We start from the raw sequence: 15,073 nt of genomic DNA, 5'->3' as shown, positions 1-15,073 counted from the left end.
CGACCTCATCGGGCCCCTTGGCCTCGTTAGGGCTCATTAAGGAAGCGTCAGTCTTGCTTTTCCAAGCTGTCAGGGCCCATTACCATCCGGGTCCCCTTCACCCCAGTCCCACGGGCTGGGAACGGGACGGCACCGGGACGATCAAAGGCAACGGGTGTCCAGCTCCAGTGGGGCAGAATAATTTAATAGAGAAGCTTATCATTTATTTTTACAAGGGTTTGGGGTTTTTTTTTTTACCCTATTACAGGGGGTTTTATTATTTTCTTTGCTATTACCAGTCTCAATTCAACCTGTAAATCTCTGCTGCCAGCTCCATCCGGTCCCTTTCTACCTCCAGCACCAGGAAAATCAGGGGGTTTTTATTAATTAAGCTCAAAAGTTTTGGCAAATTCAACTTTTTTTTTTGTTAGTTTTGTTTTTTTTTTTTTTTCTTTCCAGGGAAATGAAAGTTTGCTGGGAAAGGCCAGGATGGGTGAGGGAGAGGAGGCAGGATGCTGGTGTGTTACCACTGCTCTCTGCTGGACCTCTTGTGTGTCCCACAGATGGAGACGGACACCAGCAGCCTCCCAGGATGGAGAAGGGGAGGAAGAGGAGGAGGAAGAGGGATGGTGCCTGGTAAACCCAGTCCTGAGCATCCCTGAGTGGTCGAGATCCCAGTGCCTGGAGTGGCTGGGCAGTGTCCAGCAGTGCAGCCTTCCCCTGGCATCGCTGTTTGCAGAACTGCAGAGCTCCCTCCAGCATCCCAACCCTCCCTCCTGCATCCCAATCCTCCCTCCAGCATCCCACCCCCCCCCCCCCCAGCATCCCAATCCTCCCACCAGCATCCCAACCCTCCCTCCTGCATCCCAACCCTCCCTCCTGCATCCCAACCCTCCCTTCTGCATCCCAACCCTCCCTCCTTCATCCCAACCCTTCCTCCAGCATCTCAACCCTCTCCACAGCGTCCCAAACCTCTATCCAGCATCCCAACCCTCCCTCCAGTGTTACAGCCCTCTCTCCAGCATTACAGCCCTCTCCCTGGCACTGTAACCATCTCCCCAGTATGACAGCCCTCTCCCCAGTATCCCAGCCCTCTCCCCAGCACTGGATTTAATTCCTGGAGTAGATGATGCACAGGGGAAATGGGATTTAAGGTGCTCAGCTCTCTGTCCTGGTGGGACTTCCAGGCAAAAATAGGGGCTGGATCACTCCCATATGGATCAGGAGGATGTTCATGACCTGGCAATCGTTAATGCTGGCTAATTAAGGCTTTAATTGCAGGGAGGTGAATGTATCCCCCCAAAATAAGCCATTACTGATGGGTTTGGGGCAGTTTGGGACAGACAGACAGACGGGCAGCAGGGCCAGAGCTGACACCACGTGGATGGAAATTGTAATCTCTGCTCAAGCGAGTGAAACCCTGAAGGATTTGGGGCAAAAATGGGGGGGATTGGGGAAAAAAAACCCCCTCATTCCAATATCCCAAACCACCTACCCTGTAACCAGATATAATTGTGTAACCCACCCTCCCCCCCCACAGCCCCCAGTTTGGAACATCCAGAAGAGGCTGGGGAGGGTGGGAACTGCGTCAGGCTGTGATTTCCTTTGGAAAAATACCCAAATCCACCACAAATAAATGAAATAAACCCCCCAAGCCGACTCCAAATATTTATGTAACCTCGGTCATTCCCTTTTCCTCACGTTCCTGCCCCGGAATGGGGTGAGGAGGGGGATGCTTGAAGTTATAGGGGTGTCTCTGGGGCTTGGAGGGGGTGATGCTTTGGGTGGTCAGGGTGACCTTGGCATCCTGGGATGCTGGTTGGGAGGGAAGTGGGGATGGATGGATGGGGGTTTGTAGGCATCCCCAGCGGGGGGATAACGAGCTCCCAGCTTCGTTAAACCAACAAGGGAGGCGGTGACACCACGCACCAGCAGCTTGGGGACCACCACGGGGCGACCTCCCGCTGTGCTGGGGATGCTCACAGGGAGGCAGGAGCCTGGTCCTCCTACAAAGGTCTTAATTTTGTCTCCAAAAAGCCATTTATTTTCCAAAAAAAAATGCCATTTTTAATTAAAAAAGAGCCTTTTATTAATGAAAAAAATCCTTTCTCCCCCCAAAAAAACCCTTTTTTCCCCCCCAAAAAAAATTACTTTATTTTTCTCCCAAAACTTTTGATTTTTGGGGGAGAAAACCAAGATTTTTGCCTTTTCTTGGAAGGATTTAAACCAGCCAGAGGCCCCAGGTAGGCGGATATGAACCGGCTCCGGCTTGGGCTCCACTCACATCACAAAATATCCGGCTCCATTGTTTCGGGGGGGAACGTGCCACGTCTGAGCTTTGTTCCCTTGGGACCTTTTTGAACCACATAAATATTTGCAGAGCTCCAACGCACAGGGGGGAGGAGGAGGAGGAATTTTTTTCTCCGTCTTACCCCCCCCATCCCCTTATATTTTGAGGGGGGGGGAGGCTGAATGTTGCTTTTTGTACCTTCGGAGGGAAATTTCCTGCTGGAAACCCAACCCTGAGTGTGTTTGGAGGTTGAATGGTCACCCTGCTGAGTGGAAACAATAGGGATTTGGGGATAAAAGCTTTTCCTGCCCGGTTCCCTGGGGTGATGAGGAATTACATCCCACCGGCAGCATCGTGGCTCGGTGCCGGCGGGATGCACGAGGAGCATCGGGACGCCGGGATCTTGGCGTGGCTCAGATTTCCTTGGAGAGGGGGGGGTCGGTGGGGAGATAGGGAGCTGGGGGTGAGGGGTGGGATGTGGGGTGGGGGGTATCTCAAAGAGAAAGGGCATAGGTAAGGTGAAGGGGGTGGGGGGTGTTGTCTTTGCCCCGTGGTGGTCCATGAGGTGGATGCTCTGGTGTGGTTGGTGATGTGGTTTTTGGGGGGTGGGGGGGGTGTGTGAAGAGATTTGGGTCATACGGTGGTCTGGAGGGGGTAGGGATGCTCGGGTGGGCTCAGAGCATCCTGAATCCTGGGGGGTCCTAGGGGAAAAAAAGGAGGGGAAAAGGGGAGTGGGATAAAAAAGGGGGAAAAGAAGAGGGGGGAGAGGGGAAAAGGGCCGAGTCTTGGGTCAGGCCGGCCCCAGCAGGGCAGCGTGGGAAGGCATTGCCCTCTCGTGGCAGCAGCCGCGAAGCCCAGAGATGGGCTCCAGCCTCCCCACCCCTCCCCATCAGGTTTCCCTGGGGTCCCCCCATAACACCCACAGCCCCACCAGTAACTTCCCAGTGTCCCCCATACCCCTCACCCCCCCCTAATTCCCCCCACAGCCCCCCCAGTCTCCTCCATAGCCCGCACCCTCTCTTTCCCCCAGTATCCCCCAGTACCCCCCCAGCCCTCACGGCCCCCCCAGCCCCCGCTCCGCCCCCAGCCCTGCCTTTCCCCAGCGCAGGCAGCAGAGGGCAGCACCTGCCCTCACAAAGCCAGGCCGGGGTGGGGGGTCCCCAAATCCCCACGGCCGGCATGGAGCCCCCCCCCCCCCGAGGCAAGAGAGGATTGGTGGCACCTACGCCCCTCCGAGGGGTCTCCTGCTGCGGGAGAGATCACGAGTGGGGCCAGCCCCACTCTGGGGGGGGGGGCGGGTCAGCCTCTCTCAGGGCTGCTGTCCCCCTTCTACAAACCTCTAGGCCCCACTGCAAACTCACAAGTCCTGCTTGCAACCCCGAGGGCCCCCTTTGCAGCCCCACAGACCCCCTTTGCAACCCCATGGACCCCCTCTGCAACCCCACAGGCCCCCTTAGCAGCCCCACAAGCCCCCTTTGCAACCCCTCAAGCCCCTTCTGCAGACCCTTGAGCCCCACAACAACCCCATGAGCCCCGTTGCAGACCCATGAGCCCCTTTTCCAGACCCTCAAGCCCCACTGCTGACCCCAGAGCCCCATCACAGCAGGTATTTCCATTGCCTGGGCCCCCACATCCCACTGGATCACCCTGACTTTGCTGCTGGGCCTCAGTCCAGCTCCAACCCTGGAGCCCCTGGGATGAACCCACTGACCTCCAGCTCCATCCAGCCCTGGGGGGGGGGGGGTCTGGGGGTTACCTGCCAGGCTGGGGGGCTGCAGGTCTCTCTGGGGCCCCCCAAATGAAGGGGTGTTAATTAGCCAGCAGTTGATTAGGTGCCATTAACGCGAATTTCAGCACCCCAAAACCCTGCTGTGAATCACATCCCCTCTGGGTGACACTGCTCGGTACTGGGGACACGGGGACCGGGGAAGAGTGTCCCCCCCCCCGGGGATAACCGGTACCCCCGTGCTTCAGCTGCAGCACCCCGACGGTACTGGCCCCGGGAGTCCCCGGGATAAGTGGTACCCCCACCCTCCTCTGCATCACACCGACGGTACCGGGAGCCCCCGGGATGACCGGTACCCCCACCCTCCTCTGCATCACACCGACGGTACCGGGAGCCCCCGGGATGACCGGTACCCCCACCCTCCTCTGCAGCACCCCGCCGGTACCGGCCCTCGGAGCCCCCGGGAGCCGCCCCGGGATGACCCCAGGAAGCCCCAGGGACGCTGGGACCGACGCCCCCCTCCCCTGTACCGCAGCATCCCGCCGGTACCTCCCCCTCCCCTCCCCTCCCCTCCCTCCCCTCCGGCCGCATCCGCTGCCCGGGCCGGGCGCCGGACTCCCCCCCCCCACTCCATCCCCTCCCGCCCCTCCCCGTTGCTATGGCGACACCCCCCCTCCTCCCCTCCCCTCCCCTCCCCTCCCCTCCCTACGTTGCCATAGCGAGCGCGAGCGGCGGCCGCCGTCGCGGCGGGCGCGGGGCCGGGTGGGCGTGTCCGTCGGGGCGGCCGGAGCGCTGATTGGCCGGCCGGCCCACGTGACGCGCGGAGGAATGCAAATGAGTTATGGCATCGGGCCGCCGCGCCGCCGCCTGAGGGAGGGAGGAGGGAGCGGCCGCGGGCCCGGCCCCGCCGGCACCGGCACCGGCACCGGGATTGGGATCCCCCCCTTCCGCCCCCCGCCCGCCCCCGGAACCGCTCGGGCCATGGCCGTTGCCGGCGGGACCCGCTCCGCCCGGGCCGCAGGTACCGCGCTTGCCGGCGCTACCGGGCCCCGGCGGCTTTGTCTGGGCCGGGCCGGGGACGTTGTGTGTTGGGGGGGGGGGGATCTGAGAGAGAGAGAGAGAGGGGGGGGGGGGGCGAGGAGGGATGGGGAAGGGGGGGGGGGAGCGAAGGGAGGGGGGCCCCGCGCCGCGCATGCGCCCCGCCACACGCCGTGCCTCAGTTTACCCGGCCCAGACCCCGCCGGTGACCGTGTGTCCCACCCCCCCCCCCTCCGCTTTAGAGCTCCCCCATTTCCCACCATACCCCCCCCTCCCCATCGTAGCCCACCCCCGCTGGTTTCCTACCCCCTCCCCAGCGCCTTGCGCCCCCTCCTCCAGCTCTGCACCCCCTCGGTATTACTCCCTGACCCCCCACTATCATGTTCCCACCCCACCCCCCCGCTGGTGCTTCCCCCTATCCCCCCCCCACCACCATATCCCCCTCCTCACTGTTCTCTCACACCTCCCCTTTGCTGATTTTGCCCCCCCACCCCACTGCCTCCCACCCCCCATCCTCTACCTGCCCCCCTCTCTCCTATCCCACCCCCTGTTCCATCCCACCTTTGCTATCATTCCCCCCACACCCTCCCCTTTAATTTGCACCCCAATTTAGGGCTCAGCTCGGGGGGGTTCCAGCTCTGCAGCGTCTCTCTGTACCAGCTGTGGGACCCCCCCGTGCCCCCCCACCCCCAGTGGGTCCCACCATCACCTGGCAGGGCTGGAATTCTTTCCCCCTTTTTTCCTTATCATGGGGGGGGGGTTTGATGGTTTTGGGGGGTTTGTAGGGATCAGAAGGGGGCTGCATCTGTCACCTGTGTCTCAAAAGTGTCCCATCATGTGTGTCCCCCCGTGGTGACACCCCAGAGTCACCCAGTGGGGGGCAGCTGAGACCCACAGTGGGAGCTGCTGGGGGCTTCCACGCTGTGCTCTTCCTGGGGGGATTTGGGCTCCGGCTGGTGGTCCCTCAGCACCTGTCACTGCAGTGGCCCTGTGGCACCCTGGGGGTCTCCTGGGGGGGACATGAGGAAGAAGCCCCTGGCTGCTCAGCGGGGAAAAGCACTTCCCCAAATCTCTCTGGCTCGTGGAGGACTCGTGCTGGTGGAGAGACCAGGGCTGAGAGCAGCATCGGCCGCACGACGGAGCGTGTGGGACACGGGCTGCCACCCCCCTGGGCATGCCCATGGCCACCCCCCCTGATCCAGGGCGTTGGTGCCTTCAGGGGACACAACCCCACAGGCCACCAGGACCGGGGATGTCACCCCTGCCATGTCTGTTGGGTGCTGGGTTGGGGCTGGAGGCACCTGCTGGGGTCTGGTGGGGCTGCCCTGTGGCGTGGCCACCATGGCCACCCACCCTGGCCACCGAGGCCACCCAGCGTGGCTGCTGTCCATGGTCTGCAGTGCCCCAATGTGCTGTCCCTGGTGCTGCCGGGGTGGCACCCATGGTGGTGGCACCCCATGGCAGGGGTGGGTGTCATGGTGCCCAGAGGTCCCTTGGCAGGCACGGGGCCACCAGAGCGTGGTGGCTCTGGGCTGCTGTCGGTGGCCACGGAGCCCTGTGGCCACCACGGTCGCAGTGGTGATGGTGGTGCTGCGTGCAACCCCCCTGGTCCCTTTCTTCTGTCTGTCCATCCATCCTTCCCTTCCATCCTTCCCTCTATCCATCCTGCTCTCCCTCTCCATCCATCCTCCTGTCTGTCCTTTCCTCCTGCCTGTCATTCTGTCTCTCCTTCCATCTCTCTCTTTGGCCCTTTCCTACATCCATCTGTCCTTCTGTCTGTCCTTTCCTACTTCTGTCCATCCATCCCTCACTTGAGCCCTCTTCTTCCTTCCAGCCCCTTCCTGCTGTCCCATCCTCCTTCCGTCTGTCCTTCCAGCCTTCCCCCCGTCCTTTGTCCCTCTCTTACTTCTTCCCTTCCCTCATTTCCATCTGTCCCCTCTCCCCTTCATCCCTGTCCTCCTCCCGTCCATCTGTCCATCCCTGCATCCCTACCTATGTCTCTCCCTTCCTTCCAGCCATCCCTCTGTCTGTCCTTCCTTCTACCCTTCCCTCCATCTCTCTGAGCATCCATCCTTCCCTCCATCCCTTCCCTACCTCCATCCATCCATCCATCCATCCATCCATCCATCCATCCATCCATCCATCCATCCATCCATCCATCCATCCATCCATCCTTCCCTCCATCCCTTCCCTACCTCCGTCCATCCATCCTTCCCTCCTCCCTGTCCCCGTTGCCCTGGTGCTGGGGGCTCCCCCTGCTCCACCACCCCGGTGCTGGGGGTTCCCTCCCTCAGCACCCCGGGCAGGATGCGGCCCCGACCCCCTTCACCCCAGGGGGGCTGTGAGGACCCACTGACCCCCCCTCTTTAAGCAGGGAGGATGAACCCTGGGGCTTCCCACCATCCTTCCTCTGTCCCGCTGTCCTTCCTCCCTCTCCATCAATACTGGGGGGGGGGGTATCAGGGGTGTCAGAGGGAGAGTTTTGGGGACAGGGGGGGTGGCATCACACCCCAAACACCCCACAGGGGACGCCCCAGCCCTGCACTCCCGGCTGTAACGCGGTGGGTGCCGAGGCTCGGAGCAGCCAATTTGGGTGCCGCAGGGTGCCCCTTCTCACACCCTTTCCCCCCCCTCACCCCCCCAGCTTTAGCCTGACCCCTGCTGCCTCGCGGCACCCCGGCAAACCGCCATGGAGAACGAGCAGCTCCCGGCACCTCCGCCCTCCAGCAGTGCCGGCGGCACCCCGACGACACCCAGCAGCACCGGCACCGCGCGCCCACCCGCACCCCAAATCTCCGTCTACAGCGGCATCCCCGACCGCCAGACCGTCCAGGTACCGGGTTTCGGGGTGGGGGGTGTTGGTAGGGATGGACCTTAGAGCTTGGGATGGGGGTGAGGAGCATGTGTGGCGTTTTGGGGTTGGGTCGCAGGCTTGTGGGATGGGGGGTGAAGGGTTTTGGGGTTTCAAGCTTGTGGGATGGGGGGGTGAAGGGTTTTGGGGTTTCAAGCTTGTGGGATGGGGGGTGAAGGGTTTTGGGGGTTGGGTTGCAGCCTTGTGGGATGGGGTGAAGGATTTTGGGGGTTGGGTCTCAAGCTTGTGGGATGAGGGGTGAAGGGTTTTGGGGTTTCAAGCTTGTGGGATGGGGGATGAGAGTTTTGGGGGGTGGCTCATAGCCTTGTGGGATGAGGGGTGAAGGGTTTTGGGGGGTGGGTCACAGCCTTGTGGGATAAAGGGTGAAGGATTTTGGGGGTTGGGTCTCAAGCTTGTGGGATGAGGGGTGAAGGATTTTGGGGGTTGGGTTGCAGCCTTATGGGATGAAGGGTGAAGGGATTTGAGGGTTGGGGTTGCAGCCTTATGGGATGAGGGGTGAAGGGTTTTGAGGGTTGGGTTGCAGCCTTATGGGACGAGGGGTAAAGGGTTTGGGGTTTCAAGCTTGTGGGATGGGGGATGAGAATTTTGGGGGGTTGGGTTGCAGCCCTGTGGGATGAGGGGTGAAGGATTTTGGGGGTTGGGTCCCAGCCTTGTGACGATGCTTGGGCACCCCCAAACCCCAGGTGATCCAGCAAGCGCTGCACCGCCAGCCCAACACAGCAGCGCAGTACCTGCAGCAGATGTACGCGGCGCAGCAGCAGCACCTGATGCTGCAGACGGCCGCGCTCCAGCAGCAGCATCTCACCAGCGCCCAGCTCCAGAGCCTGGCTGCTGTCCAGCAGGTACACAACACCCCCCCTCTTTTCCCCCCACCCCCCTCCCCAAAGCACCCATGGGTGCTGCAGTGCCTGACGCCGGGTGCTTCATCCCCAGGCGAGCCTGGCAGCCAACAGGCAGAGCGGTTCTTCGGGTGGCAACGGCGCCCAAGCCACACCGGCGCAGCAACCCACGGTGAGTTCCCCCTTCCTTCACCACCCCACACCCGTCAATCCAGTGGTGGGTACCCCAACTTTTCCCTGCCCCACCCCGTCTGTAGATTAACCTGGCGACGTCGCCGGCGGCTGCCCAGCTCCTGAACCGGGCGCAGAGCGTCACCCCCGGGGCCTCGGGCATCGCGCAGCAAGCGGTGCTGCTGGGCAACGCCGCCTCGCCCGCCCTCACCGCCAGCCAGGCACAGATGTACCTGCGGGCGCAGATGGTATGTGGGGCTGTGGCACCCCTGCCCCATGGGGTGGCTGGGAAATATGGGGTGGGGGGTCGGGGTGGGGGGCTGTTGTCTTCCTCTGGGGTGGGTGGGACTCGGAGGGTCCCTGGGGTTGGGTCCCGCCAGGGTCACTGGGCACATAGGGTGGCTGTTGCCCTGCTGTGGGGTGCCCAGATGCACAGGGTGCACCCCCACCCTGACCCCCCTCGTTGTGGGGTGCCCAGCCCTGCTGCTCTTTGCCTTTTTGGGGGCCTCAGGACCATATTAAGGGGTCTCCTACCACACCGGGTGCCCATCCCTTACCCCCTCCTGGCAGATCCCCAGGGGGGACACACATGTCACCCCATGCACACCCCACATCTGTGCCACCCCGCAGGGGGCTCAGGATGGGGGGCACACATGGGTTCCCCCCCCTACATATACCCACTCTCTGTCTCCCCCCCACCCCAGCTCATCTTCACACCCACGGGCCCTGTCAGCGCCGTCCGGCCTGAGAGCCCCGCGCCGGCACCGCCACCGGCACCGCCGCCGGCACCACCGCCTGCTGCCCCCCAGGTGAGACCCCCCCTGACTCCCCCAGCCCCCAAAATCCTCCCTCTGGGACCCCCCCTGACCCACAGCCGTTGCAGGTGCACAGCCTGGCCCTGCGTCCTGCTGGCCCCCACCTCCCTGCCCTGGCCATGAAGCCGCCGGGTGGCCCCCCACCGCGGGCTGGCCCCCCCCGGGGACCACCGCCCGATCCCCCTGCCGAGCACCTCAAAAAAGCCGAGGGGCCCGACGCCCGCGCCCACCCCCTGGCCCGTGCTGCTGCCCCTGCTGCTGCCCACCCGCTCGTCACCCCAGGTAAGGTGCTGCATCATGTGGAGGGGGGCACCCGTGGGTGCTGGGGGCGTTACAGGTGCGGCGTTCACTCTGAAACCTAATGATGGCTGTTCCTGTGTGTCAGTGTCCTGCTTGCACTTGGGACCTGGGGGCCTGCACATCCTTGGGGGGCCCTGGAAAGGGACCCTGCACCCACAACACCCACAGCGTCCCAGGGCCCTGTGGGGTGACCCTCTGGGGTGAGGGTCAGGGGGCTGGAGCAGTTGGGCTGTGGGCCAGGGGACCTCAGGAGTGATGGATCCTGGGGGTGCTGTGCTGGTGCTGCTCCCAAAACTGGGGGGACACACTGCACAGCACCTCCCCCAGGCCAGCCTGAGCCCACCCACAGCAGGACGTGGTTGTCAGTAGGCACCAGAGTGAACAGATGGGAGTTTGAGGGGCAGCCCTGCGGGGGGGGTGAAAAAATCTTAGGGGTGGGACCCACTGGGGCCGAGGTGTCGGTGACAAGGGGGGGGGGTCCCTGTCCCCCGTCGCTGTCCCCGCAGCCTACGCCCCGCTGCAGCCCCCCCAGTTCCTGCAGCAGCCGCCGAAGCCGATGCAGCCGCAGCAGCAGCAGCAACAGTTCGTCATCCAGCAGCAGCAGCAGCAGCAACTGGCTCCCCGCGGGCAGCCCCCCCAGGGCCCCCCCGCAGCCCCCCAACTCCAACCCCTACCCCCTGCCAGTCCCGGCCCGGCCCCTCAACCCAAAACGGGGGTTCCCCAAGGAGCTGGGGGTGAGGGTGGCCCCCCCAACGGTCACCCCAGCTGCCACGCTGCCCCACGCAAGTTCCAGCACGCCTCCGCCGTCATCCTGCAGCTGCAGCCCGCCGGCGCCACGGTGAGGGGCGTGTGTTCCCCCCCCCAGACCCCCCCCCTGCCCCGGCACGGTTTGGGGGTGCAAGGGAGGAGGGGGGGAGGAGGAGTGGGGGGTGCATGGTGGGGTTCAGAGCGGCCTGGTTTGTGCACATGTGTGTGCAGGTGTGCCTGACCCCTGTATGTGTGTTTCATGTGTGTGTGTGTGTGTGTGTGCACACGTGTGTGCCAGCTCCCTGCACGTGTGTGTGCGTGTGTGCATGTGGGTAACCCCCCCTTGCATACGTGTGTGCATGCGTGCCCCCCGATCCACCCACGTGTGAGCACGCGTGTGCTCTGTCTGTGCATGTTTGGCCACATGTGTGTGTGTGCATGCACACGTGTGTCAGACCCCTGCACGCGTGTACTGTGCGTGTGCACACCTCTGCTGGCTCTACACACGTGGATGGGCCTGGCTCACACGTGTGTGTGTGTGTGTGTGTGTGTGCACATGAGTGTCCCAGCCCTGCACGTGTGCCCCTGCACGTGTTGCACGTGTACTCTCCCCCCCACGCGTGTCCGCCCCGTGCATGTGTGTGCAAACGCCCGTGCCAGCCCCACGCACACGCGTGTGCACACGTGGCAGCCCCCGCACGGGATCCCTGCACGCGTGTGCACGCCCACCAGCCCCGTGCACCCCCCCCCCCCGTGCATCACCGGCCGCTCCCCCGTGTCTGACCCTTGCACACGCGTGTGCTCCCCCCTCCTCCCCCCCACTCCCCAAACCCCCCCCCCCCCACCGCCGCAGCCCCCGCTCGGGGTCCCCGAGGGCACCCGCCGGGACCCGCTGCCCACCCCGAGGAGCGCCGAGAGCCCGCCCGCCGCCCCGCCGCAGCCCCCCGCCCTCTCGCCGCCCGCAGCCCCCCCGGGCCCCGACACCCCCGAGGGCGAGCGGCCCCCCGCTCACGGTAAGCCCCTCGCCACCCCTCACGGGCACCCACTCGTGGGGTGGAGCTGCCACAACCTACACACACACCCCCCCCCACATCACCCCCCCCCCCCCAGTGGGTCTCAGTGCAGGGAAACTGAGGCACGGGTGGGCGTGCGGCACCCACGGGGCTTCAGCTGTGCTTGGGGAGGGGGGGTCTGTGAGCCCACGGGTGACAGCAATGGGTGTGGGGGGTCAGCCTGAGTCTAGGGGTCCCTCGGCTCTAATGGGGGGGCCCCAACCCCGTGGTTCCCCCCCCCACAAGCCCCTCCGGGGTGGCCCCCCAGGCGTGGGGCCGTGGCCACGCCCCCTTTTCCCTTAGGCCACGCCCCCTCACCGAGGCCACGCCCCCGGCCCCACCTCACCCCGCGGCGTGGGCGCGCGCGCGGCGGCAGCCAATCGCGGCTCGGGGGGCGTGTCCAGCGCCAGGCGCCGCCCCCTCCCCGCTCAGTCGCCGCCGCCGCCGCCCCGGCCCGGCCCGGCCCCGCAGCCGCCGCTGCCGCTGCCGCCGCCTCCTCCTCCTCCTCCTCCTCCTCCTTTGTCCCCGCTACTCCGCCGCCGCCGCCCGCCCGCTCCGCCTTTGTCCGCGCCATGGGGCCTCCGAGCCGCTGAGCGCCGCCGGTGAGTGCGGCGCGGCCCCGCCCAGACCCGCCCTAACGAAGCTCGGGCCTGGTCCGGCCCGGCTCGGCCCGGCGGGGCGGCGGGCGCTGACCTCACTTCCGCATCCGCCTTCCCCCAACCCCCTTCCCCCGCCTTACCCCGGTCCCGGCCCCGCAGCCGGGGCCCCGGCCGCAGGTAGGGGCTGTGGAAGGGCCGGGGGGGCGGGGGGGGAGCGGGTCCGGCCGGCGGACAAAGGTGATGGGGCCTAGCGAGGCCTACCGGGGCCTTATCGGTACCTACCGGGCCGTGCGGGGGCGGGTGAGGCCGTGGCGGGGGAGATGGGCGCTTAGCGGGGTGGGTCGGGCCTTCCCGGGTGAGATGGGGACAGATGGGGCCTCGCTGGGCTGTACCGGGGCGTCACTGGGGCGCACTGGGGGTTTACCGGGGGGGCTGCCGGGGTATTGGGGGGCCCGCCAGGCTCTTTGGGGGCCGCCCGGGTTGTAGCGAGGGGGGGGTTCGGGGCTCCCCCAAGCCTTTCACCCGGGATACACCAGGGCTCTCGGGGGCGTTTCGCTCCTTACTGGGACCCCCCCCGCCCCGGGGCGACGTTGGGAGCCGCAGCAGCTGCTCACCCCCCTCCCCTTCCCTCCCCTCCCCTCCCCTCCCCGTTCCCCATAGCAGCCCAGCTGTATGGTAATACAGGCCCCAGCGTCACCGCCGGCGTCACCGCGTCCCCCGTAACCATCCGTGTGTCGTGTGTGTGTCCTTCCCACCCCCACACACCCCCTACTCTCCCTCCTCCTCCTCCTTCTTTCCTCTTTACCGCTCCGGGCCTCACGGCTGCCTTCGCCCCCGCAGAGCCGCCCACCGACCGCCTTCATGCTCAGCCCCAGAGCCTCGCCAGCGTTCCCGGCATGACCTCGGGCACCGGGAGCTCTGCCTCCACCGTCGCCGGCGCTGCCCCCCACAATGGTGAGAACAAACCACCCCAGGCCATCGTGAAACCCCAAATTCTCACCCACGTTATCGAGGGCTTCGTCATTCAGGAAGGGGCAGAACCGTTCCCGGTAACGTATCCATCACCCCATCACCCACACCCCTCTTTCTGCTGGGGTTTGGGGTGGGGGGGGGAGCTGTGGGTTTGGGGAGGGGCGGGGGGGGGGGAGGTTACAGAGGGCACCCACTGGTGTTTTCCTGTCCCAGGTGGGGCGTTCCTCCTTGTTGGTGGGGAATCTGAAGAAGAAATATGCACAGGAGCTGCTGCTGAGAAGCTCCCTCAGCAGGACAACACCACCACCACCGACTCCGAAATGGAGGAACCCTATTTACAAGGTAGCGCCCGGGCCCCCCCGAAACGATTTCCACGCCAAGCAGGGTACAGTACAGCACCCCCCCCTCCCCCCTCAAAGCCAGGTGATGTTTTGGGGGTGTCATATATCTCCCCCCCCCCATCTTCCCCCCGCGGCTGAGCTGGTTGTGTTTCCCTCTCTGGGTGTCCCTCTGCACCCTCCAGAATCCAAAGAGGAGGGGAACCCCCCCAAACTGAAGTGTGAGCTCTGCGGCCGCGTCGACTTCGCCTACAAATTCAAGCGCTCCAAGCGCTTCTGCTCCATGGCTTGTGCCAAGAGGTAAAACCCCCCTCAAAAGCCCCCCCCTTGATTCCCCCCCTCGGTTCCCCCCCTCAAAAGCCCCCCCTCGGTTCCCCCCCCTCAAAAGCCCCCCCTCGATTCCCCCCCCCCCAAAATCTCCCCCTCGGTTCCCCCCCTCAAAAGCCCCCCCTCGATTCTCCCCCCTCAAAATCTCCCCCTCGATTCCCCCCCCCAAAATCTCCCCCTCGGTTCCCCCCCTCAAAAGCCCCCCTCGATTCCCCCCCTCAAAAGCCCCCCTCGATTCCCCCCCCAAAAACCCCACCCCCGATTTGCCCCCCCAAACCCCACCCCCGATTTACCCCCCAAAAACCCCACCCCCGATTTACCCCCCCCCCGAAAACCCCACCCCCGGTTTACCCCCCCCAAAACCCCACCCCCGGTTTACCCCCCCGAAAACCCCACCCCCGGTTTACCCCCCCAAAACCCCACCCCCGGTTTACCCCCCCAAAACCCCACCCCCGGTTTACCCCCCAAAACCCACCCCCGGTTTACCCCCCAAAAACCCCACCCCTGATTTACCCCCCTGAAACCCCACCCCTGCTCCTCCCCCCCCGAAACACCACCCTTATTCCCCCACCCAACACCACTCTGCTCCCCCGATCCCCCCCCCCAAAAAAAAGCCCTGGTGCCCCCAGGCAGGATCCACCCCCCATCCCTCACCCCCTTCCCCTCCCCACAGGTACAACGTGGGCTGCACCAAGCGGGTGGGTTTGTTCCACCCCGACCGCAGCAAACTGCAGAAACCCGGCGGGCCCCCCCACGGCCGCCGCCGGACCTGCAAGGGGACCTTACCCACCCTCAGCAAAGACACCAAGAAGCAGGTGAGGCTGTAGGGGGGGGGTTGGCAAACGATTAGTTATCCCCTACCCACCCCCTCCTTAAATCCACAGTGAGGGGGAGGTGGGGTGGGTGGGCTCTGAGGCCGGCGCTGCTCCGTCCTGCAGCCTCCCGTTTCTCTCCCGCCGGGTTCGGTGCCTCTTTCGGTGACGGCGTCGTTGCAGCTCAACCACAGCC

General features: G+C 64.7%; 1 protein-coding gene across 1 annotated transcript in view; it reads left to right on the top strand.

Annotated features, from left to right (window-relative positions):
- Positions 1–4,981: 4,981 nt before the first annotated feature.
- PHC2 (polyhomeotic homolog 2) overlaps positions 4,982–15,073 on the top strand; it is a gene marked incomplete at its 3' end in the record, with an annotated part of 11,324 nt that continues 1,232 nt past the window's right edge. The window contains 15 exon segments of the mRNA XM_084274494.1: positions 4,982–5,016; positions 7,678–7,866; positions 8,589–8,747; positions 8,839–8,916; positions 9,002–9,163; positions 9,620–9,724; positions 9,799–10,012; positions 10,537–10,868; positions 11,631–11,790; positions 13,269–13,477; positions 13,614–13,671; positions 13,674–13,742; positions 13,924–14,038; positions 14,739–14,880; positions 15,004–15,070. Of these exon segments, the coding sequence (XP_084130620.1) occupies positions 7,723–7,866; positions 8,589–8,747; positions 8,839–8,916; positions 9,002–9,163; positions 9,620–9,724; positions 9,799–10,012; positions 10,537–10,868; positions 11,631–11,790; positions 13,269–13,477; positions 13,614–13,671; positions 13,674–13,742; positions 13,924–14,038; positions 14,739–14,880; positions 15,004–15,070 (2,014 nt within the window). The 5' untranslated portion in view covers positions 4,982–5,016; positions 7,678–7,722.

This window comes from Gallinula chloropus (genome assembly GCF_964237585.1).
Source record: "Gallinula chloropus genome assembly, chromosome: 23".
Lineage (NCBI taxonomy): Eukaryota > Metazoa > Chordata > Aves > Gruiformes > Rallidae > Gallinula > Gallinula chloropus.
The sequence above is the reverse complement of the archived record's forward strand: the minus strand, read 5'-3'. Positions and strand labels throughout refer to the sequence as shown.